Raw genomic sequence first — 25917 nt, forward strand, 5'->3', positions numbered from 1 at the left:
CACCGTCACCACTGGTGTTCTTGTTACTGTCACCAACATCATCATCACTGCCAGCAACACTACCAGCACATGGAGTGTGTATGGTACCACACATCACCATGGTTACTCCTCTCCATACGTGAGCTGCTCAGACTCTGGGGGTCACTACGATGGTCCACGAGGACTGGCATGTGGGAATCACTGTCCTGACACGATGGGCGCGTTTCCGACACCGCTGCTGCTGCTGCTGCGTGAGCGGCACTCAAGCCTCGGAGACGAAGCACAATGAATGCAGCCCGCATCGAACCATCTGTGTGTTTGTTACTTCAACACGTCCCACGGAACATTACCGCCACGGAGATGGAACAATGAAATTGGCTCGTACGTACGCTCTAGATGGATTGTCACATCGTGGGACCATGAGAGATGGCGGCAGTTTGAGGAGGTCTTCACTCAAGAGTGGATTGATTGTGGCTGATGATGATGCTGATGATGATGCTGATGATGATCCATTTACGTGGCGTCTTATAGTTCAAATCTGTCTCACAGCCGTGCACCGAGGCAACGCAGTCCTGAGATCCAAGCCGAGAGTTAGCTGGCCACCTCTCACACGAACGCATTTTGGACCACGTGACGAGGCCTCTAGGCTCACGGTGACCTCACACCCACAAACGACGCACAAACTAGCAAGGCGCATTCGCAAGATCCGAACTGCCTATGCTTAGTACAGTCAATCACTGACAACAGAGCCCATAATTATGCACTCTATCTGGGACATGTTTCTTAGTCAGCCTGGGTCAAAACTGTGCAGTGTACTGCATCGCCAAATATCAGTACAAACCAACTCTTGCCACCCCAAACACAGATGCCACTTTCCTGAACTGTAATATGCCACTCATTGACTCTTAATGCAGCTAAGACACTAGTCCACGCAGTCATCACCAATAGTGTGGACTATTGTAACAGCGTTTTCAGCTGCACTAGCGCCATCCATCTACGTCCGCTGCAGTCTCTTCTGAACTCAGCCACGTGTCTGACAGTGCAGAAAGGAAAATATGATCACATTACACCAAACATTTGCAATAACCTGCAATGACCTGCACTGTCTGCCAATTAACCAAAATATTGATTACAAGCTGTGCACATTCATATAAACATGTGTCTACACCAATGTGCTCAACACGACCTGATGGCAATTTGTGTGCCGGTACACCCACCCCCACTCACTCATCCAAAGTCAAAGTTCCCCTGTATAGCCTTAACAGACTGTTGGGGAAAGTGCTGTTAGCAAGCACCAATGAAGGCCGGCACGGCAAAGAGGGTGTATGGCCAGTACTATGCTTGGCGTCCTTTGTCCCCAAATGTCAATGTTTGCACATCGCACCAGGTACTCATTTGAGGCTGAGTAGACCTAGGAGAGGCTCCGTACACTCGGACAACGGGATTCGGACCTCGCAGCTTCGCAGTCAGCAGTCCATCGGCCTAGAACACACCTAACCCACTCATTCACTTACCCACCCACTCACTCTCCTACTCAGCTGTCCATCAACATGGAACTCACCTACTCACTCACTCACTCACATACTCACCCACCCACTCACATACTCACCCACCCACTCACATACTCACCCACCCACTCACATACTCACCCACCCACTCACATACTCACCCACCCACTCACATACTCACCCACCCACTCACATACTCACCCACCCACTCACATACTCACCCACCCACTCACATACTCACCCACCCACTCACATACTCACCCACCCACTCACATACTCACCCACCCACTCACATAGTCACCCACTCACTCACGTAGTCACCCACTCACATAGTCACCCACTCACCCACTCACATAGTCACCCACTCACTCACATACTCACCCACCCACTCACATACTCACCCACCCACTCACATACTCACCCACTCACTCACATACTCACCCACCCACTCACATACTCACCCACCCACTCACATACTCACCCACCCACTCACATACTCACCCACCCACTCACATACTCAGCAATCCATCCGCCTGGAACTGACTGGCTCTGCACGATGTTTGAGACTCTTTACAGATATTTAACCAGTTCAGTAGAAAATGAATGTTGCGCACTCGTGATAACCTAGGTTATAGGTGTTGGGCGTCTATAAATGTACTTACTTACTATTCGGGTCAAACCTGGACAGGTGGCAACCGTATCCCCACGTGACATCATCATGTGTGGTCATCAAGCATCATCTGTCTCTTGTGAGCAGGCGCAGAATGGCTTTGTTACTAAACTGATTAAGGAGGCATCGAAAAAGCTTTTTTTCCATGCCAAAGCTTTGTTAATTCTGAACGATTATTACTGCTGCTGTACACTACATAGATTCGTCCGAAGTTAGAATCCTGCTGTCATATCTGGAGTGTAGCATCCGTTTCTTACTTTGCTGCACTTGACATAATTCAGTGTAAAGCCACAGTTAGGGTGATTGATGATCCAGCACTTACTAATCGAGTCCAGTCACTCACACACTTACTCCCCTATTGCTACTATAATGTATACTGTTCCCGCGAACCTCACTCATCGATTCCTCCAAATATGTTGAGGATTTGGTCTACCAGACTGACTGTTTCGTCTCATCCACTCTGCATTCAACTGCCAACATAATACAGGTCAAAACAATGCACTCACTCACCCACCCATCCACTCACCCACTCACTTACCCAACCACCACACTGGAGGTCACAACACTTCTCACACATTGACACTACTCAGACAAGAGGTGAGATTTTTTAAAAACTTGTCTACTTGGCGATTGCCGTGCCGGGGAGATCAAATTGAACCGGTGACCGCTGCATCGCAAGACCAGCGTATGACCTAAACGCGCGTAGGAGAACTAATCCCAACTGCAGGCGGGAATCGTCTGTCCTGTCTCTCCTCCGCCTCTCCATCCTTGTGAATATCCGTCAGTGCGTCCGATTGTACGTCCCTCCGATTCTCCGACTGTCCAATTGTCCGACCATCCTTCTGTCCCGTCCATCCTTCCCTCTGTCCGTGCACAAATCTGCCTTTCGTGCCGAACCCACCTCCGAGTCGAAGAGCTCCGTCTCAGGCTCGCCGAGGCTCACGGCAAGCGACGTGCCGTCGCTGGCAGCCGAGCTGATGGCGCTCATCCCGGCCTCGCTGCGGAATGAGCTGCGCTTGCTCCGCTCGCTCGACAGTGAGGCCTTCGAGTCGCTCCGGCGGAACTTGAGGCTGCCAAGCAGCGAGCCGCGTCGGAAGAGGCCTCCGCCACCACGCTTGCCACCGGCCTTGCCCCCCTGCTGCTCGCTATCGCTGTGGTGGACGCCAGTGAGCACGAAGCCACCCCGTGAGCCCACGGCCGAGCCGGCATCATCCCCGCTGCGCAGAGAGCCGCCAGCTCCCCCGCCGACCGGGCCCACGACGGAGCCGTTCGTCTGCTCACTGCGCAGGGAGGAGAGCGAAGTGCGCAGCGGGGAACGCACCACCGAGGCCAGCCCATACGGCACACTGTTGCGCACGCCATAGCCGTGCCGCATGCCGCCCGCCCACTGGCCCTGGTAGGTGCCTGCCGAGACGGGGAGCGGGAGGAGAGATTGGGCATGAAGAGAGCGGGAAAGAGGTGGACAAGAAAAGGAGAGGTTGAGAGCATTCACCGCCCGTGCAGTACCTCTCACTTCACGCCACAGCAGTCTAGCCAAGGGTACCCCCAGCGGCAGCTGTCACTGTGTGGCACCGAGTGAATGCACCGCTGGTCTGCGGGTGGGCACGAGTATGCCAGTAGTTAATTTGCGAGTAATTTACTAAATTGTAACCGTGACGCCGATACGCATGGCCTACTTTTTTTTTAAAGACTGTGAAGTAGACGACACAAAGTAGTATTTACGGCCAATACACACCTGCAATATTAACCTGGGTGGCAGCTGGGCTCAAACCTGTAAACGTCTGCAACAAGCGTGGCGTAACAAGGAATCCGATCGGGGTGGCTTTACGATAAACGCTGAAGCGCTGACTCTGGGCAATCGATTCGGGACGGCCCACATCCCTGCACGCTGGCCCCATCGGCCATGACTGCACGGCCAGTGCAGGTCCCCACAACCCCCCCCCCCCTCACACCATCTACACCTGGGCTCATGATAATAAAGGAAACGTGAACCAGGACAAACCTCAGCCGAGTGTCTTGCCACTTCGCGCTCTGTCGTGAAATAAAGTAATTGTAACAAAACAATTCTGCTCAACAAGTGAAACCCGCGGGAATCCTCTCACAGGGTTCCTCCACCGGGCACCTTCGCAGGTTCTCCCTTGCATGATTAGGCACCACGTGATGCACTGCAAAAGGAACACATTATGGAATCATAACGCAAGCTAGAGTCATCATGTTGACCGTGAAGAAAAGGAAGTGGCCTTGGGCAGGCCACGTCATGGCTAGAGATTGAAAAGAGTCAAAGCCAAAAGATGGAATGGCCACCATGGGGATGGAGTTTTGAAAATCGGCCAGTGTCTAGCAACTAGATATACCGCTGCATCGCGAGACAATGAGAGAAGGTGACAGACTGGGGAGTGGGGAGACCTTCATCCAGAATTGGATAAGTCATACCTGATGATGAATACATTTACAGTCCTACCAACCCAAGGATCATTTCTCGCACTTCCTAGGTCAGACCACACAGATGCAAGGGGTGGGGGGGGGCAGTGGGGGGGGGGGCAGCATGAGATGTATGCCCCTCAACGTGCTGTCAGCAGAGCTAATTACCACATGTCTTAGACTTTATTATTTTGGCATGAGCACGCGGTGCGGCTTGGGGTTAATTAAATTCATTAGTGTCCTCATTGAGAGTGGCGGCTAGAGTGGAGAAATGAAAGCGCCGCATAGACGCTGTGTGAGATGCGTTTCTCACTCGAACCAGGCCGGCGGTTGACGAGAGAGCCCACGAGAGGGCCCAGTAAAGACGTATGTGGTCTTACTGGGCTCTTACTGGGGCTTGAAGGAAATTGGCGGTGAATTGAATTGGCTAAGAAATAAAACCCAGGCGCGGTGACGCAAAGTGAAGGAGATGGATAGCCCATTTGATAACGCGTTCCTAAATGCAGCATTCGATTCGCGATGGGAACAAGACCCATCCGCGGAGCCACTTTGCGTCTGCTCTGGCGTTAGTGCTGAGGCTTTGGGTTATGGCGAGTTGTTATGCCCATGGGTCAGTGCAGAAATGGGTCCCGCCTAAGGAAGCACAACATTCGTAATGCCCATTTATTTATACAGTGTATTAGAAATGGATTACTTGATTACCCCACTCGCTTCAAATCGTTCTCATGATTCACTGTTTTAGCCACATCAAGAAATTTAAACTATTGAAGTTCTGCCATCTCAGGTGGTACTGACAAGGCAGATATCTGGGCTCATGGATTATGTAGTGAGGAACACAGTCCGACTTTATGTCAGTGTTAGAGGCAAAGTTATAGCAATGGTAAGGGTTAGCACTTAGATTAATTTTGACATGGTGGCTCATTTGTCAATCCACTGCTGGATGAGGGCCTCCCAATGCTGTGTGAGTCGTGGAGGTTGTTCGACCATACTTCACCGCGCTGGTCAGTAAGGGTTCAATCTATCACGGGCAACCTCTCCGTACATGAATTTAGTTATCACGGGGTTATTTTTGGCCTTTCGCACATATACACTAAAGTATCACTCGAGAAGCCTCTCGAGTGATGGTGTTGTGTGGCCGGTATCGTGGTGCGGGGTGGGCGAGGGACGCGAGGCAGTCAGTCGCACCTCAAACCTTTGCCATGCAAGTGTCACGCGGCCAAACACCCCCTGTGTAGCCGGAACAGATTGTTGGGGTAAGCGCTATTAACGAGCACTTATGAAGGCCGACACGACACACGAGGGGATGGGTGGCCAAAACCACGCCTAGCCACCTTTGTCTCCCCAGCAGCGATGTTTACACAATGCACCTGGGACTTATTTGAAGCCGAGTCGACCTACGGGAGGCCCATGACCGATTCAGATAATCATCTCTGGCGTTGGGCAGGAGTCAACCTTGGGACACCGGGTTCGTAGCGCTGTGCGCTCACCTTTGCATTACCGCTCCCCACATGCGGACAAACACACACCTGCTTTGGATCATGAGTATAGGATTTATTGAGTATTTACTTATTTATTACTATTTATTGTCTAGGAATGTTTTTTGGAACAATGTTTTTTCATGTTTATTTCAATAATTTTATGTTTTGTTTATTTGGCACACGGTACAGTACTTATTTCAATTATGATGTGTCTATGTCTGTGGTTGCCATGTACCTTCTAACCCCATTATTTAGGTAAGGCTTAAGTATCGAATATCGTGGTTTTGGCCTTGGTGGCACTTTACAAGAACGTAACCTCCGCGTTATTAAAGAGTCTCCTGCACCACGACCCGATGTGCATCACCCCAACCCACACTCGCGACGCTGACGGCATCGTCCGCCCCCTCTCGTATCCATTGCCTCCATCCACCCTGGACACCAACTCACTTCGTGTCGCACATTGAGAAGTGTACTGTAGAGTACACTATATCATTCGTGTACAGTATTTCGGTGATTTTATAGTGTGACAGTTTACTGCTGTACACCAGCGTTGAGTACAGTATTGTTAGTGATGTAATGTAACGGTGTGGTTACGTGGCCCTTGAGCATCATGCCTCGCAATTGAGTTTTAAGTGACGCGGATATATATGTGGCTAAGAGGCAGCGTAAAAGTGTTACGTACCTCCCTACAAGTGAAATGAGATGCGATTCGGTGCCGACACTGAGACACGAGGCGTCGGCTACTGTTAGTGTGTGGATTTGTAGGTTTGCGAGTGAGTGTTTGTGTGCAGATCTGTGGATTCGTGTGCAGATCTGTGTGAGCGTTTGTGTGCAGATCCGTGTGTGCAGATCTGTGTATTTGTGTGCAGATGTGTGTGTGAGCGTTTGTGTATAGATCTGTGGGTGCGGATCTGAGGGAGTGTTCGTGTGTGTGTGCAGATCTGTGAGAAAATGTGCAAGTATTTATTACTTGTTTGAATCTATGAGCGAGTGTTTGCGTGTGGGTGCGGATCTGTGAGTGTGCAGACTTGTGTGTGTGTGCGGATCTATGAGTGAATGTGTTGACGTGTTTGTGCGTGTATGCTGATGATCTGATCATTTCTATTCAGAGGAGTGGGAGGCGCTGCTGCTGAACCTGGAGCATACCACTAAGAGGTGGGGCCTTAAAATCATCCCTACCAAAACTCAGCAACGGCCTGGGTATTTTGTGCCATCAAACACCCCACCTCCTCAACTCCCCATTGGTGATAGGGCAGTTGTGGAGAGAGTGGAGAGAGTTTTCCCATACCTAGGCAGTGTGCTTATGACCAGCCCTGGCTTGACAGCAGATTTCACTCTGAATCAGGCGGCGGCATTATCTTTTCATCGGCTGCGTAACGCTGTTTGGAAGCTACCTGGTCTGTCGTTCCACACGAAGTTTCGGGTCTTCTCGGCCACAGTCATGCCCTACCCTATGCTTACGAAATTTTTACCCCCTGAATGGGAACATCTATGCTGATTAGAAACATTCAGGCTGGCCTGCCTACAATCGATCCTGGGTTTAACGTAGCTGGATTGTGTGAGGACCTCACAAATCCTTGAAAAATCGGGAAACCGTCTCATCAGTGAGCCTGCATTGGCTGGGGCATGGAGCAAACACGCCCAGCCACCGCATGCCCAAACAGCTTTTGTTTGACCGTGCAGCGCCCATTTACCCCCCTCTATTCCCGGACAAAAAAAAAATCTGTTTTGGTATGCAGTGGCTGGGCATGCGGGTTAGAGAAAAGATGGACTGATATAGTACACAAGAGAATATGGAGCTGAATGGACTTGCTAATGACTGGTACCAATGGTGTTAAGATCGGCTTCTGTGGAGGAAGCTCGTGAAGGACGCAACTGGGCAGAGGAAGGACGCTCACAACGAGGTGAGCGACGCGTGGCTAAAACACAGCAAGTTGGCACAGTCGGGGGGGGGGGGGGGCACAGGTGGTGCAACTGCCAGTCATCTCAGTCAACCCATGGCACCTGGGTCTATCCCGTGACCTGCCAGCGAGTCATCACACTTCACGTGGCCTTAAAGTGCACATAGCCTGGCACAAGCGCCGTGGTGAAGTTACCACCACTTAGTGGTGAATAGCGGTTGGTTTTGTGTGTGTGTGTTGATCAGTGAGTGTGTGTATCTTTGTGTGGGGAGAGGTAGTATAACGGTTAGCGCGCTGCGCTACAAACCTGGCGACTGGGCCCAATTCCGGCTCATGGCCAACACCAGTGACGATTATCTGAACTGGTCCTGGGCCTCCCCTAGGTCGACTTAGCCTCAAATGATTACCCGGTACAGTGTATAAACATCGCGAGTAGGGAGACAAATGCGGCCGGGCATGGTGTTGGCCACCTACCGCTCGTGTGCTGTGCCGGCCTTCATAGGTGCTCGCTAACCGTCACTTGCCTCCACCTCACCACCGTCTACCCAGCAAGCAAAGCCAAGCCCAGTACCAAAGGTAATAAAAAATCTAACTGTAAAATGTTCTTTATTTTTATATAAATACGCCTGGCAATTTGAATATATTTATTATTTATATTCTCCAAACCGAAATATAAGTGAAGTGGCAACATTAGGAACGTATCCCCCCTTGATTTGAAGCTTTCGTAACTGCAGGAATCCATACTCTTTGGTTCTTTCGGTAAAGTCACGTAGGTAGAAATAAAATCAAACAAATCACGACGTTTCGATCGCAACACAATCTTCGTCAGTTGGAACCACAGCAAGAAAATGCTGAAGTAGGCGAGAGAGCTGCCGTGGCAAGAGGTTATATAGGTAAGAAAGGGGGAGGCAAGGAGGGAGAGAGAAGGGGGGGGCTGCGTGAGCGCGAGGGGAAGAGGACGTGAAGCTGGGGGGAAATGGGGCGGGGCTAGAAGTGGGAAGCTGAATGTGGGACGACACGAACACGGTCCAAGACATGTCGTTTCGTTTCCCCAATGCAACTGCTACTGCAGGTACAATTCAGTTTGTAGACTCCAGGGTTATTGCATGTCAGGAATGACCTCCTTCACAGATGGAATTAGATCATGGTCTTTGTGTACTGTATTGAATCGGATCTGGATCTTGTGTTTGTTTAAGATTTTGGAAATATTTTTGGTAACACCTGCTATGTATGGTAAATTGATGGTTTTGATTGGCTTATCAAGAGATTTCGATTTAAAGCTTTCGTGACTGCAGGGATTCATCTTCTTGGTTCTTTCGGTAAAGTCACGTAGAAGGGAAGTAATACAATAATAAAAATAAAACATAATAAAATAATTCTCACGACGTTTCGGCCACAACGCAAGCAGCCGTCTTCAGGTGGAGAACAGGTCTGTCAAGTAGAGAGTCTGTCAAGTAGACAGAGTCTGAAGACTCTGTCTACTTGACAGACCTGTTCTCCACCTGAAGACGGCTGCTTGCGTTGTGGCCGAAACGTCGTGAGAATTATTTTATTATGTTTTGTTTTTATTATTTTATTACTTCCCTTCTACGTGACTTTACCGAAAAAACCAAGAAGATTATCAGGAGATTGTTTCTCCATGGTTGGAGAAACAGCTTTGCGAATAATCCGATCTGAGTACCCATTCATCTTGAGGGTTTGGTGTACGTGTTCCAGTTCACTGGCTAGGTGGTGTTGGTTGGCGATGCAGTGGGCTCTATGGTGTAGTGTTTTGATGAGGGAATTCTTCTGGGCCAGATGGTGGTGGGAATCAGGTTTTAGATAGGAATCTGTGTGGGTGGCTTTCCTGTAGACAGAGTGTCCCAACGAGCCGTCAGGCCTCTTCTCAAAACAAAACATCCAGGAATAATAGCTTACCATCCTTCTCCACTTCCATGGTGAATTTGATGGATGGGTGTATGGAATTGATGTGGTTGAGAAATTGGTTCAATGCTGGCAGGCCATGTGGCCAAATGACGAAAGTGTCATCTACGTATCTCTTCCACAAGGAAGGACGTAGGGTAGATGTCTGGATGGCATGTGTTTCAAATTTCTCCATGAAAACATTCGCTATCACTAGTGATAAGGGGGAACCCATGGGGGTACCTTCATTTTGTTTGTAGAAAGTACCATTCCAGGTGAAGTAAGTGTTGGTAAGGCAGTGCCTAACCAAAGTTGGTACATCAGGATTCAGTCCATGTTGGACCAAGTCTTCAATTATTTCTAAGGTGTCAGGTACAGCAACCTTGGTGAACAGAGAGACTACATCAAAGCTGACAAGCAAATTATCTGGAGACAGTGAGATGCCCTTAATTATAGAGGCCAAGTGGGCTGAGTTACGTCAGCTGAGGTAGTCTTGCACGTGAATGGAAGCAAGGTCTCAGACATAAATCGGGCCAGTTTGTAGGTAGGTGAGTTGACAGTGGAAACGATGGGCCGAAGTGGAGTACCTTCTTTATGATTTTTTGGAAGATTATAGAATCTGGGTGGTCTAGCAGCAGAAGGTTTTAGGGAGAGCCGCTTTAATGGTTCGATTAGAGAAGTCGAATTGTTAATGATATTGTTGGTTTTTGTAGCCAGGCGGTTGGTAGGATCTTTGTTAATTTTGGTGTAACTGCCATCATTAAGAAGGTCCTGGATTTTGTTGTTGTATGCGGTTTTATCCATGATGACATTAGCATTGCCCTTGTCGGCTGAGAGGATGACTATGTTTTCTCTCTTTTTTAATTCGGCGAGTTCAGAGCTCTCATCTTTGCTGATGTGACTAATGGGTTTCTTAGCATTTTTAAGGATGGTGGCAATTTCAGATCTTGCCACGTCTGCTGGAATGTGTCCTAAGCCTTTGAGGGCTACACCTGGGCAATGATATCATCCACTAGGATGTGTTTGGGGGTGACAGCAAAATTCAGCCCTCTAGCCAGTACCGATTTTAGGCTATCGGAGATTGAGCTGTTACTCTGATTAAAAACAGTCTTGTTAACATCTAGCTTTTAAATGTGTGGTACTGTTTTTTTTGACAAGTTTGAATTTAGCAATAAGGTTAACCTTGTATTTGGAGGACATTGTTGCGGCAGAAGAAGCAGTCATGTTATCTACAAGGTTCCGATCAGATGTTGACATTTTTTCTGTTAATGGTAGGTGTGATTGTAGGATACATTTGTCGAAATGTTCAAGTTCAAGGTTAGGCATTGCCTTACCAACACTTACTTCACCTGGAATGGTACTTTCGACAAACAAAATGAAGGTACCCCCATGGGTTCCCCCTTATCACCAGTGATAGCGAATGTTTTCATGGAGAAATTTGAAACAGATGCCATCCAGACATCTACCCTACGTCCTTCCGTGTAGAAGAGATACGTAGATGACACTTTCGTCATTTGGCCTGCCAGCATTGAACCAATTTCTCAACCACATCAATTCCATACACCCATCCATCAAATTCACCATGGAAGTGGAGAAGGATGGTAAGCTACCATTCCTGGATGTTTTGTTTTGAGAAGAGGCCTGACGGCTCGTTGGGACACTATCTACAGGAAAGCCACCCACACAGATTCCTATCTAAAACCTGATTCCCACCACCATCCAGCCCAGAAGAATTCCCTCATCACAACACTACACCATAGGACCCACTGCATCTCCAACCAACACCACCTAGCCAGTGAACTGGAACACGTACACCAAGCCCTCAAGATGAATGGGTACTTGGACCGCATTATTCGCAATGCTGTTTCTCCAACCATAGAGAAACAATCTCCTGAGAAGCCAATCAAAACCATCACTTTACCATACATAGCAGGTGTTACCAAAAAGATTTCCAAAATCTTAAACACAAGATCCAGGTCCGATTCAATACAGTACACAAAGTCCGTGATCTAATCCCATCTGTGAAGGAGGTCATTCCTGACATGCAATACCCTGGAGTCTACAAACTGAGTTGTACCTGCGGCAGCAGTTACATTGGGGAAACAAAACGACATGTCTCGGACTGTGTTCGCGAACACAAGGCAGATCTGAAATACGGCAGAACCAATACCTCTGCCGTAGCTGACCATTGTTACAGTGAGGGAAAAAAGTATTTTATCCCCTGCTGATTTTGTACGTTTGCCCACTGACAAAGAAATGATCAGTCTATAATTTTAATGGTAGGTTTATTTGAACAATGAGAGACAAAATAACAACAAAATCCAGAAATACGTATGTCAAAAATGTTATAAATTGATTTGCATTTTAATGAGGGAAATAAGTACTTGACCCCTCTGCAAAACATGACTTAGTACTTGGTGGCAAATCCCTTGTTGGCAATCACAGAGGTCAGACGTTTCTTGTAGTTGGCCACCAGGTTTGCACACATCTCAGGAGGGATTTTGTCCCACTCCTCTTTGCAGATCTTCTCCAAGTCATTAAGGTTTCGAGGCTGACGTTTGGCAACTCGAATCTTCAGCTCCCTCCACAGATATTCTATGGGATTAAGGTCTGGAGACTGGCTAGGCCACTCCAGGAACTTAATGTGCTTCTTCTTGAGCCACTCCTTTGTTGCCTTGGCCGTGTGTTTTGGGTCATTGTCATGCTGGAATACCCATCCACGACCCATTTTTAATGCCCTGGCTGGTGGAAGGAGGTTCTCACCCAAGATTTGACGGTACATGGCCCCGTCCATCGTCCCTTTGATGCGGTGAAGTTGTCCTGTCCTCTTAGCAGAAAAACACCCCCAAAGCATAATGTTTTCACCTCCAAGTTTGACGGTGGGGATGGTGTTCTTGGGGTCATAGGCAGCATTCCTCCTCCTCCAAACACGGCGAGTTGAGTTGATGCCATTTTGGTCTCATCTGACCACAACACTTTCACCCAGTTGTCCTCTGAATTATTCAGATGTTCATTGGCAAACTTCAGACGAGCATGTATATGTGCTTTCTTGAGCAGGGGGACCTTTCGGGTGCTGCAGGATTTCAGTCCTTCATGACGTAGTGTGTTACCAACTGTTTTCTTGGTGACTATGGTCCCAGCTGCCTTGAGATCATTGACAAGATCCTCCCGTGTAGTTCTGGGCTGATTCCTCACCGTTCTCATGATCATTGCAACTCCACGAGGTGAGATCTTGCATGGAGCCCCAGGCCGAGGGAGATTGACAGTCCTTTTGTATTTCTTCCATTTGCGAATAATCGCACCAACTGTTGTCACCTTCTCACCAAGCTGCTTGGCGATGGTCTTGTAGCCCATTCCAGCCTTGTGTAGGTCTACAATCTTGTCCCTGACATCCTTGGAGAGCTCTTTGGTCTTGGCCATGGTGGAGAGTTTGGAATCTGATTGATTGATTGCTTCTGTGAACAGGTGTCTTTTATACAGGTAACAAGCTGAGATTAGGAGCACTCCCTTTAAGAGTGTTCTCCTAATCTCAGCTCGTTACCGGTGTAATGCGAGCGTAAATGGGGTTGCTGCTGGGCTCTGGCCCAATCACACGGCCCGGGGTATTGGGGGCGGAGCCCGGTATGGGGGGCGTGTGGGAGGGGCCGCCGTTTACCTCGGCTCCAATGGGTAGCGAGGTGAATGGAGGTGGAACCAGCAGGGCAGTATGGGAAGGCCGGATCGGATGATCCGGAAGGGGAGGAGTCAGGGTCACGTGGGAGAGAGGATATAGAGGGGAGCCTGGAAGAGATCGGGGTCAGTTGATGGAGTGAAGAAGCGGGACCACGTTGGGTGGCCGCCGCGCCATCAGCCACGTGGCTGATGGGGCTTCGGCACACCGTCGGCCAGCGGTATGTGGAGCGGGGAGGAGTGGAGCGACTGACAGGAGAGGAGCTGACGGGAGAGCGCATGCGGGGCGCGCGCGAGGAGGAGCTAACGGAGGAGCGTGCACGGCACGCAAGAGGAGCGTGCGCAGCACGCGAGAGGAGCGTGCGCGGCACGCGAGAGGAGCGTGTGTGGCACGCGAGAGACCAGCAACACGGACACGCTCTAAGACACCACATTCCTGATTATGCGCGTCTGCCGTTCTTGCGTGTCGGTTACCGTTGTTGTGCATTGCTTTCCATTCCTTAATTCTTCTTGCTTGTTGCATGGAGGACGGGCCGGTGTTCCGTACCAGATCCAGATCCCTTCCCTTTCGTTAATTGTGTTGTTGTTATACTCTCCGTTGTGTCTGGGGTGATTCTTGATTGTGATGCCATCGCTCGCATTATTTTATCCTATTGCAACCGGGACGGCTGGATTTTTCATCAGGGGGGGGGGGGTGTCATGTAATGTGAGCGTAAATGGGGTTGCTGCTGGGCTCTGGCCCAATCACACGGCCCGGGGTATTGGGGGCGGAGCCCGGTTTGGGAAGCGTGTGGGAGGGGCCGCTGTTCACCTCGGCTCCAATGGAAAGCGAGGTGAATGGAGGTGGAGCCAGCAGGGCAGTATGGGCAGGCCGGATCGGACGATCCGGAAGGGGAGGAGTCAGGGTCACGTGGGAGACAGGATATAGAGGGGAGCCCGGTAGAGATCGGGGTCAGTTGATGGAGTGAAGAAGCGGGACCACGTTGGGTGGTCGCCGCGCCATCAGCCATGTGGCTGATGGGACTTCGGCACACCGTCGGCCAGCGGTGTGCGGAGCGGGGAGGAGCGGAGCGACTGACGGAAGAGGAGCTAATGGAGGAGCGTGCGGGGCACGCGAGAGGAGCGTGCGTGGCACGCGAGAGGAGCGTGCGGGGCACGCGAGAGGAGACGCTGGTCCCTTGTCAGGACCAGCGGGGTGTGAGGACGAGTGGAGAAGCTGAGGAGGAAGCGCGTGCGGGGGCGTGTGCGAGACGACGCTGGTCCGCGGAGGAGACCAGCGGGGTGAGGAGAAAGAACTTGAATAAAAGACCAACGGAGACCAGCAGTGTCTGACGGAGTCGTTTATTACACCTGTATAAAAGACACCTGGGAGCCAGAAATCTTTCTGATTGAGAGGGGGTCAAATACTTATTTCCCTCATTAAAATGCCAATCAATTTACAACATTTTAGACATGCGTTTTTCTGGATTTTGTTGTTGTTATTCTGTCTCTCACTGTTCAAATAAATTTACCATTAAAATTATAGACTGATCATTTCTTTGTCAGTGGGCAAACGTACAAAATCAGCAGGGAATCAAATACTTTTTTCACTCACTGTATAACGCTGTGGGCTCGCATGATATTGTTTTTTCTGAGACCAAGGCGAGTCTGCAAACCTTCGGGCAACTATCAAAGGTTTATTCATGAAGCCATCCAGATATATAAACAGACATAACTTCAACCAAGAAAATGGATGCAAATTGATCAATCATTGGAAGGATGTTATTAAACAGGTAATGCCTTAACTGGTTGCGGTTGTTTCCATCGTACCTGCCGATTATTAGTACATTTTAATTTTTTTCCCTCCGTGCCCCACACTCAGCTTCCCACTTCTAGCCCCGCCCTCTTCCCCTCACCCCCAGCCTCACGTCCTCTTCCCCTAGCGCTCACGCAGCCCCCTTCCCCTACCCCACACCCCCCCCTCTCTCTCTCCCCCCTTGCGTCCCCCCTTTCTTACCTATATCTTGCCATGGCAGCTCTCTCGCCTACTTCAGCATTTTCTTGCTGTGGTTGTTCCACCTGATGAAGATTGCTTGTGTTGCGATCGAAACGTCGTGATTTGTTTTATTTTATTTTATTTCTACCTACGTGACTTTACCGAAAGAACCAAAAAGTATGTATCCCTCCTTATATCATAAATGCTTATGAGAAAAATTGCATTGTTTCACGTTGTTTCGATATTCGTCGTTGCACCTTTCAGGAAAGCATCCCCGGACGTAAACCGGGGTATCAATGTACAACAACAGATTTTACTGCACCTGGCCTTTGCTGTCTGCAACATATGCCCGGACTTTATAACACCTGTTATTCATGTTGGTCACCCATCCAAACACTATCCAGGCTCAAACTTGCTGAGCTTCCCAGGTCTTTTTAAGACTGGCCATATTCCAGGCGATTTGGTCAGATGTTAAGGTTTCTGAAGAGAGCCAATGTTTTTATTGTCGCTGGTGTCAGCTGCATTTTACTTACACTGAGGGTCAGCATGGAGGTTAACGTACTAGGTTAGCATTAGCGTTAACCCTCTGATAACAAGATGTTGGTTAAGTGAGTCAATGAGGTTGACACTACAGAATAGCTGTTAGTTGAGTCTTAACCCAGCGGCACGGTTTGGTTATTGCTCACGTTGAACCGCAGACCAGGTCTAAGGTCACGCTTACATTAACACGAGTGTCCTTTAATTCGTGGGGCATTGTTCAGAGTGAAGCTCAACCTTAGAGGAGCCACTTGGCGAGCGCCAAGGTCAAGTGGTCATGAACGCGAGTTTCAGGATTAACCACTTGCACTGGGGTGAAGTTTTTAAATTACCTTTGAGATGAAATCCTAGTCAGCCTACTAGGCTACGTCTCTATTAACATTAGTGCCTTACAAGTGGTTTTGTGGATTTAAGAATGTGGCTGAGGCTCATTCCCCAGTTCATTTTACAATTAGGTCTGAAGTCATTACACGCCAGAGTCACTTGAAAGGGTGTCTTTAGAGATAGCCCTAGAAGGAGTCGATGGGGGAAGTTACCTCCGAGTTAAAATCCTGAGTTATCTCTGAGTTTACATATCTATTAATACCGGGTTCCTTGAGGTGGGGTATTTGGGGTTAATGTAAAAAATGTACTTAGGTCTTAGGTCAACACCAATTTTCAGTTTCCTTTAACAGGAGGTGGTGGGAGTCCGGGTCTCTCGTCGCCGCTGTCCGTGGTGCTGAACGCCGCGACCGCGTCCCCAGGACCACAAACCATGCCACTTTCATCTCCGCCTCCCTAATCCGAGCTCATGGGGCGAGCGGCTAAGCCAGGGAGACGATGTTACTTAACGAGGGCAGGGGCAGGTGGAAGAGGGTGGAGCAAGCCATTACATTCCGGCCTTAATGCAGCTTCGTAACCTGTATCCCTCAAAAGTAAAAAAAACTAAAACTACCTGACAATAAAACCGCATCTAGCAGTAATTGAACAATAAAAACAATGAATCGATAAACATGAAAGGATCAGTCAATTCAGGCATAAACATATATTCTTACGATTCACTATCCTTTAATGGAACCGCGCATGTAAGAATCGGTTATACATATGCAAATTATGCATCATATTGATGATTAAGAAAGTGGAATGGGTAGGACACATCGCCGGGAGTAATGGTGCCAATGGATGACACTGGTGACGGAATAGTGGCCGGAGCAGAGAACACATCCAAGATGAAGACCTACGTGGAAAATGGGAATTCAGCTCATATGCAGGAAGCAGTGAGATGGATGATAGTAGCACTGGACCATGGGGCATGGCGACAGCGCGGGTAGATCTTAATCCAGCAGTGGATAGACAATGGCTCATGATAACGATAATGACCATATGAAAATGCAACATTTACACGAATTGAGCGCGCAAGACGATCCAACCGAGACGGGAGATAGCAGTTAAACAACAATGGCTTAACGAGAGAACGATTCGCATCGGTTGTTGAATCGAAACAATAATGGAGGAAGCGCGATAATTCACGGAATTCATAGGGGGTGGGGTCAGGAAAGGGGACTCGTGTAACGTCAAGGAAAACCTAAATATTAAAACTATCGTTTTTAAGAAACTGCAATCAAACACAACTCCCGTGTAGCAACCTAGAGGACTGGCTTCTCGGGTGGAAGAGGGGTGGGAGGGCGGAGAGTGGTTAAATGGTTTCATAAAGGGCGCCGCATTTTCTGGGTAAATGCAGTACAGTGCACAGACCTGACACAAGAGCAGAAGTTGTAATGTCCTGGGAAGACTTACAGATTTCCTAAGAGAGCAGTAAGTAGCTGCCTCCTTCTCCTCAACAAGAGGCTGAAGCTGGGAAAACCACGACAGGTGGCCACCCCAAAAGGCGCTGACAGCCAAGTAAGGGTTCAAACATCAGGGAAAGTGATGTGAATTCAGTGAGCCAGGCGAGATGAATGTGAAGTCAAATTAGTTGGGGATACTGTCACAAATCACTAACGACTCAATACGTTCGTCAATAACGCTGCCTTAAGAGGACACATGTAATAAGCAACTTTTTTGGGCAATCGCCATTTGGACAATATAGGACAGATGTGCTATGAAGAAGGACCATTGCTTGACACATGGGATATTATATATAGATACTAGCTTATATACCCGGCGTTACCCAGACCAACAAAATATTTCAAAACTACTCTTAAAAATCTAACAGCAGTGCGTATTGACTGTGGTCGTACCTGCTATGATTACAGCAGTGCATCCCGACTCTATTGCACAAAGTAGTCACCTGACAGAGTGATGTGGTGAGGCCTAGTTCCATGCAGAGCCTCCAGCCTCGCCTAGATTGTCCAGCCGGCTGAGGTGGCACCTTGACAGGCTGGGCTGTTACCCCTGACCCCCCCCCCCCCCCCCCCAGCCACAATCTTCCCGGATGCTCTGCAGTAATATCTATGGCGTATAGTGGTAGCATCTAGTGACTGTATATATTAGTAACTGCACGCATCAGGGTGGGGGGACATCACACGGTGAAGATTTAAGCTCAGCATTTAGTGTATTTTTAAAGCATTTTTAACGTGAAAGAAAATGTCCGCCTCACTCCCTCCGAAGGCGTGCGACTTGGCATGGGCCGTCCCCCCCACCAAAGGCGCGTGAGTTGGTATGGTCTTGCATGCGTCATAAACAAATAAATAAATAAAGAGAACGCTAAATAATCGCTAATTTTACTTATTAAAAGTTGACGGATGTGAAAAACGAATAGTGCTTGCTCACGGCGGGACTTACGGCGTGGTACCTGTCTATTTATAATTAACATAAACCCCACCGTTGGAGAGCCAAATCCTTCGTAAGCGCACGAAAACACACAAAGCCAAAAACCGACAAACAGACAATTTTTTACTTTCATATATATAGATTATTTGTAAGGCAGTGTTCTAGAGGAATGTGTTTAGTTTCTGAATATAAAGTTGTTGAACCAAGGTGGGATGGACTTTTATTCAAGTGAAGGGCAGGTGAAAGGCAGAGAAAAGCCAGGTGAGAGACAGGCGAGAGTGACGAGATGAGAACGACACAGATGAGGACAACTTCTATAGATAGATGAGATGGACAAGGTGAGAGAGAGACAGATGAGAGAGAAAGGTAAAAGAGACAGGTGCGAGGGACACGGTGAAAGGAAGGGACAAGGTTAGAAGGAGAGCGACAGGTGATCACGATAAGTGAGAGAGAGGCAGGTGAGAGGGACAAGGTGAGAGGAAGGGACAATGTGAGAGGAAGAGAGACACGTGAGAGCGACAGGTGAGAGAGAGGTAGGTGAGAGGAAGAGCCTGCCGAGGGGTGCGCTCGCCTCCCGCGGGAGCCTCTGAGCTCTGCGCTTTCCGCCTCCCGTGCTGACGCAGTCGCTCTCTATATTTACCGCTGGTTTACGAAACTGCAAGCAAGACGCTCGCGTTCAGGGTGCGTGGGCGTGCGATACACGAGTCGTCGAGTGACCTGTGCATCAGAGATGGGAGACAGAGATATTTGCAGCCAGGCTCCACGATTGTGGAATTGGCTTTCCCTGGCCTATTAAGGAATCTGAGTCTGTTAAACTTTTGAAATTGCATCTTACACCTGCTTTTACAGGCTTTCTCTATCACTTAAGCTACATGTAAAGGGATTTGAGGTCTTGTGAGAATTGCGCTATACAGAACCGAGTTTATTATTATAAGACAAAGATCCCCCATGTAGGCTTCAACAGACCATTGCTATGAAAGCTATGAAGGCCGGCACACCACACGAGGGGGTGGGTGGCCAAAACCACGATCGGCGGCCGCCTTTGTCTCTCCAGTGGCGATGTTTACACAGTGTCGGGTACTAATTTGTACACGTACACACACGTGTGTACACCCCTATGCCTCACGTCTATGCAGCGGTCATAAATCACCGCTGGGTAATCCCACATCAACGGCCTATGACTAAATCATCCGAGGGATTCACCCGATCTCGTCAGATCTCAGGAGCTAAGAAGGGGTTGAGTCTCGATAAGCACTTGCACGGACGACCACCACTTGCAGAAGAGGTGTCTCGTGCATTGGCTGCTAACATTGTCACAGTGATGAAAAAAAACAACTGTTGGACTGTACGTCCATGCTCACAGTCGCCTTCACCAACCCGCAGTGACCGGCGTGGCGTGAAGCGTGGCCATGTAAACCACAACGGAAACTTGAGCCATAAGTGTGGGCGATGGTGAGACATGAAGCGGCGTTAAGAGCATGCGGCACAACCCCTCTGTCAATGCTCCGCGTAATGAGCACAATGCGCTACGAAACCGGCAACCCGAGTTCGACTCTCGCTCATAACAGACGACGGTGACATCAGCACTGTGGGGAGACAGAAGGCGTCCTGGGTTGGCCATCCCATCACCTCGTGGTGTCGTGATGGCCTTAATTGGTGATCGCGAACATCACTTGCCGCAACAGTCTGTTAAGGATATACGGGGTATCTTTTTGTTTGTGTGACATAGTCAACAACAACGGGTCCTTGCGTCCCAACGTCACAAACATCAACCTTGGCCGTATGTATTGGGTCAGTGGTTCTTAACCTGGGGTGTACGCACCCCCTGGGGGTGTGCGAGATGCCCTTTCTGGGGGTGGAAGACATGCCAGAATTTTCATTGAAAACACAAATTAAGCACGGGCGCGTATGTACAACTACTTTGTTATTAACATTATACATTTGTTTAATGATTGTGAACCAAATGGGTGCAGGCTGCAGTCAGCCAGGTTTGAAGCGTTCTTAATGCAAATACTCCAGAGAGAAATCGTGATGCATTCGAGTGATGTCCCTGCACGTGAAAATGAATAACATCCCTTTGTCAATGCACTACTAGATGAATGCCCTTTGACGGTATACGGGGGAACGGGGGAGAGGGGGGTGTTTTACCACGCAGCACAGAGATCGCTCGCTGTTAATCGTGGCCGGGAATTGAACTCGGGTTTTGCCCGGTTCGTAGTCGCACAGTGTGCTAACCGCTGCGCTACCACTCTTCCAGATAGATATACACACTCCTTGCCGCTTTTCCTGTGCATTCAAACGGTTGATAAATAGTCACAACGACGTCACTAGTATCATAAGGGGCCATCCATTTAGTACGTACGCAAAAATATGTCAAAACTTGACCCCTCCCCCCCTCCATGTACGCACGCGTACTTTTTACACCACCCCCCCACCTGCATGCGTGCGTACGTACGTACGCTTGACACCGCCCCCCCCCGAATCCTATAAAACGGCCGATATTTAATCCACGCAGAACGATCAAGGATTAATAATAACGTGTTTAAGCAAAAAGATCGTCCACCGCCGGACTATCTAACTCATTTGAAGACCAATGTAGACAAATTATTATTATCGAGGCTTCACCCCCCCACCCCGTTTCCGATGCGTATGCACATTGTCAGTAGACCTCCCATACGCAAACGTACGCATTTGGGTCAACCTCCCCTCCCCCTCCATGCATACTTACTAAATGGATGGCCCCTAACGACGCTCCTGTCCGTAACTTAAAAGTTCCCGTCTCATTAGCAAGGCTTAGAACTCGCGTTGGGCAGCCGTGACACGGACGCCAACGATAAGAACCCATTTAACACGTAGCGGGCTTTCGTGACCAATATTATCCATAAGGTTTTTTTCTTGGGTTAGATCGCGTAAATACAAGGTGGTTTAAAAATGTTCACGATGGCAACATGTTACAATTACACTAAAAGTTACAAACGGTTTAATGAGTTATGAAGTTTTACTAAACATTTTATAAATGATCTATGTGCCCTCCACCTGCTGTACGGACAACATCGAGGCGATAGTTGAATTCGTCCCAAACGCCTCTCAAAGTGTCTTCCACTGAAGTCACCGCTGCCGTGATTATGTTTTTGAGGTCATCCAGATTAGACGCTAATGGTGGCACAAAAACAGGGTCTTTGACGTATCCCCACAATAAAAAGTCGCAGGGTGCGATATCTGAGGAACTTGGGGGCCAAGAGTGTAGCGCCAAGTCTTGGGGTCCCGTGCGACCTATCCAACGTTGAGGCAGTGTGTCTTGCGAATGACTGAGGCTAGGGGCTGTTTGTGTGCTGGGAGAGGCATCTAGCGGTAATCATTTGAAACTCTATGCCCCGCCTATTCAAGTGGTAAGAGTTTCATTCATGGGCGGTTCGTGGTTGCAGAGATATAGCGATTTTAAATCGGGTCCCTATTTTTAAAACACCCTGTATAAATGTCGTTAAACACTCTAATTAAGACCGAAACAGGAGGAGGATTTCTGCACAACTCTGGCCGTCCCCTGATGGGGTTGGTTGTTGCTGTAATTACCGGCGAAACGTCAGGGTACTCGAATTGTAAATGTTGTAGTGGGTTTACTCTCCAATACACAATCGGTGTGCTGAACCAGTAACTAATTGGCACGTTTTGTTTACGTGACAAACCTTACCGATTGGCTGTGTCGGGTGGTGGCGGGTTTAACGACACATTTATATTTACGATTTAACCCAAAAAAGTCCATCTATTATGGAAGATAAACATCGCTTGATTTTAAGGAGGGGTGGGAGGGGGCATGAAATGAATCGCGAGTGGTGGGGGGCACCCTGAGCATGGCTCCCTATCCTTCTGTGTGCCGCTTTTGTTTTCAAACAGAGTAGCTGAGCACAGAGTACAATGGCACGAAACGTCAATCGGTCAGCAACACACAAACAGCTCAGCCGAAGTTACAATAAGAGTTGACGTGTCTCTTGAATTCAGCAAGGATATTGTCAGGGTGTGGGGACAGAGACGATGGGAATTCCGAAGTGGACATCTGTGAAAAAAAAGCTTGATAGCTCATCGGATTCCTCCAGTATAAATACAAATATATCGAAGCGGAAAAAGGAGTGTTGCGACGTGCAGTGTCGGGGTTGAGCACAGTATGGATGATCCAGTAGGTGAATTCGTGGTTGTATGGGGAGTGGTAGCGCAGTGGTAATCTCACTGCGCTCCGAACCTGCCAACCCAAGTTTGATTCCCACTCACAGCCAACATCGATGACGGATAACTAAACCGGTCCCGGGCATCCCCGAGGTCACTCAGCCCCAAATGATTGTACGGTGCGGTGTTTAAACGTCATCACTGGGGAGACAAAGGCGGCAGAGTGTGGTGCTGGCCACTTCACCACTCCTTCGTGTGCCGTGCCGGCCTTCAGAGGTGTTCGCTAACAGCACTTGCCCCAACAGTCTGTTAAAGCTATACAGGGGATCTTTGTCCTTGTTTTTTGTTGGGTGGGTGGTTGGCCGAGTCGGTAAGTGGGTAGGCGACTGGTTGAACAGGTGGGTGAGTGAGTAGGTGAGTGAGTAGGTGAATGGCTGAACAGGGGAGTGAGTGAGTAGGTGAATGGTTGAACAGGTGGGTGGGTGAGTGAGTGGGTAGGAGGATGAGACGAATACGTGTGGCAGACCGAGTCCTCGACACGGGCGGAGGCGTCAACGAGTGACGTTCCAACCAACTTCCCCACCAAGTGTCAAGAGAGTCGTGGTCTGCACACGACCACGTGTAACCCCCACAAAACGAGGCGTTGCCACGGTTCTCCTGTTCGTACTGCAACTCTCGCCACGCTCTATTCAACGGGAACGATTTGGTAAACGTGACAAGGGGAGGGTTGCGATATCTATTTCGCAGTCACGCGAATAGTCCGGCGGTTCAAAAAAACTTTCAAGTCACGTTAACGAGCGCTCTTTCGACGTGACTAAAAGCTGTTATCTGGTCGTGTGAGGAGCGGTGGCGCAGTGGATAGCGCACCATCGCGTGATGAACGCAACGTGAGTTTGTTTCTGGCCCGACGGCGAACCGAGTGATATCTGAACCGATCCTGTACTCCCCGCTCCTCCCACTCACCAACCCGGCCTGACCAACATGGTGAATGGTCGTCTGTACCGTGCATTCAGTACGGGACTCTTGATGATCACACAGCCGAATCCGTTGACCTGGATGGGTTTGGCTTCGTACTGGGCAGTGGGGGCGAGCTCTTGACTTTTTATAACTGCAATTACTGAACATAGGCCCGAAGGCGAATGACACAAAGCGGCTCACAACAGCACTAATGATTGCAAAAGCAGAGGAGAGCTAACACGTTTATTGCTTAGCGCAAGGTTATTGAACTTTGAAGAAGAGATGATTGGAGAGAGCTCAAAGACAGACTGGTGCGATGAACCAATGGTTAAAGTAAATAATGTATCCTACGGTATGGTGGCTGAACACAGTATGGATGAGACGAGACAATCAATCTAGCAGCAGCGGTACGTGAGTGACAAGGGAGCGACTGACTGGACGGGCAGCGAGAGTAGCGAGTGAACAATCGAGAAAACCGAACTGTGCTTTGCGTCAGAGTCGAGCCCACATATAAACTCGGAACGAGACAGAGTAACTGGAGTCAATCACCAATCAATAGAATCATCACTCAATTCGAACCTGGAACTGAGCTCTCCTCCACTAAACTGGGCCGTGCCGATGGGGGCCGTCGTGTACGCGTCTCGCTGGCGTCTTTGTGTGGTCAAATATGGGTGTCGTGTGTAGTAGGTAATGTGTGGTCGGGTGAGGGTGGTCGCTCACCTCCATCCGTGTACGTCTCGATGCCATATCCGTCCTGTAGGCCGTTACTCCAGATGCCTTCGTAGCGGGCCACGCTGCTCTGGCTCATGCGCACGCCGTAACGGCCCTTTACTCCGTGCGTCCACTCGCCGCGGTAAATCCAGCGGCCCTTGCTCTCCACGCCGAGGCCGTGGCGCTTGCCATCGGCCCAGTGGCCCGCGTACGTGTTGCCGCTGGGCCACGTGTACACGCCGGCCACCTCGAAGCCGTGGCTCCACGAGCCGGCGTAGCGGCCCTGGCCCTGCGGCCCCGTGCACACGCCGTGGCCGTGAGCTTTGCCGCTCTCCCAGCCACCACAGAACGCCCCGCCATCGTCAAAATCGAAGCGTCCTCCGCTCATGCATGCGACGCGCTAAGACCCGCGGGGCGCACAACGCTCCTCTGGTTGTGGGGGGGGGGGTATGGGTGAGTGGGGGGGGGGGGCCCTGCGCGGTCAGGAGTATTGAGGGGGGCCCCCTCTAGGACCCGATTGTGCAGCGAGACGACGAGAAGAGCCACGAGAGGACGAGGCACACGACCCAGCACGGAGACTCCTGCAGGACGCGTGCCTCGTGGAGATGGATTCGAGTTCCGCGTTAAGATCCCGGACTGTGAACACGCGCCGCCGCCGCTCCTGATGGTGATGCTGCTGATGCTGCTTGTTGGATCGGAGCGCACAAGCGAGCCACCGGGAGAGTGGACGAGTGCACGGAGCACAGGAAAAGCAAGTGCGCACTTGTTGCCAATTTATTCCGGGAAAGGGACGGTCGGCGGCGGAGCGAGGCGATCGACTGCCCTCACCGACCCAAAATAAACCGCGCCGGCGGGGAGGGAGGCCCGCGCCGGGTCCCGCTGTGCGCCTGCGCAGCGGTGAAGGCAACGTCGATTCCCCCCCCCCCCGCCGCTTGCTGCGCTCACTGCACAGATGGATTCGCACCCCCGTGCACGCGCCCGGGCCGCATCAGCGCGGCGCGCCGGGCGGCGGAGGGCTAGAGGCAGCAGATGGTGGCGGAGGTGTGATGATGGTGCTGCTGATGGTGTGATGATGTTGTTGACGTGCGGCAGTGACGATGGTAGATGATTGGTGGCGGTGACGACGATGGTGATGGTGGTTGTGATTACGGTGGTGTGGGTTGTGATGATTCTGGCGATGGGAAGAATTAGCAGCGCTGCTGGATTTCAGTCACCGCGTGTGTGCCGCGCGCGAGATCCCACGCACAGCATCCACCACTCCTCATCCCCGACTCCTCATCCCCCACTCCTCGTCACCCAC

At 49.9% G+C, this 25917-nt stretch overlaps 1 protein-coding gene across 3 annotated transcripts in view; it reads right to left on the minus strand.

Moving 5' to 3' along the window:
• LOC133340317 (junctophilin-3-like) overlaps positions 1 to 25917 on the minus strand; it is a 97536-nt gene extending 71619 nt beyond the window's left edge. For all 3 annotated transcript variants that reach the window (XM_061548458.1, XM_061548457.1, XM_061548459.1), the window contains exons 1-2: positions 24627 to 25917; positions 3059 to 3561 (exon numbers count right to left, since the gene is read on the minus strand). In XM_061548458.1, the coding sequence (XP_061404442.1) occupies positions 3059 to 3561; positions 24627 to 25005 (882 nt within the window). In that variant the 5' untranslated portion in view covers positions 25006 to 25917. The remainder of the gene's footprint in view (positions 1 to 3058; positions 3562 to 24626) is intronic.

The sequence above is a fragment of the Lethenteron reissneri genome, chromosome 9 (genome assembly GCF_015708825.2).
Source record: "Lethenteron reissneri isolate LAM-NWPU_2019-01 chromosome 9, ASM1570882v1, whole genome shotgun sequence".
NCBI classification, from domain to species: domain Eukaryota; kingdom Metazoa; phylum Chordata; class Hyperoartia; order Petromyzontiformes; family Petromyzontidae; genus Lethenteron; species Lethenteron reissneri.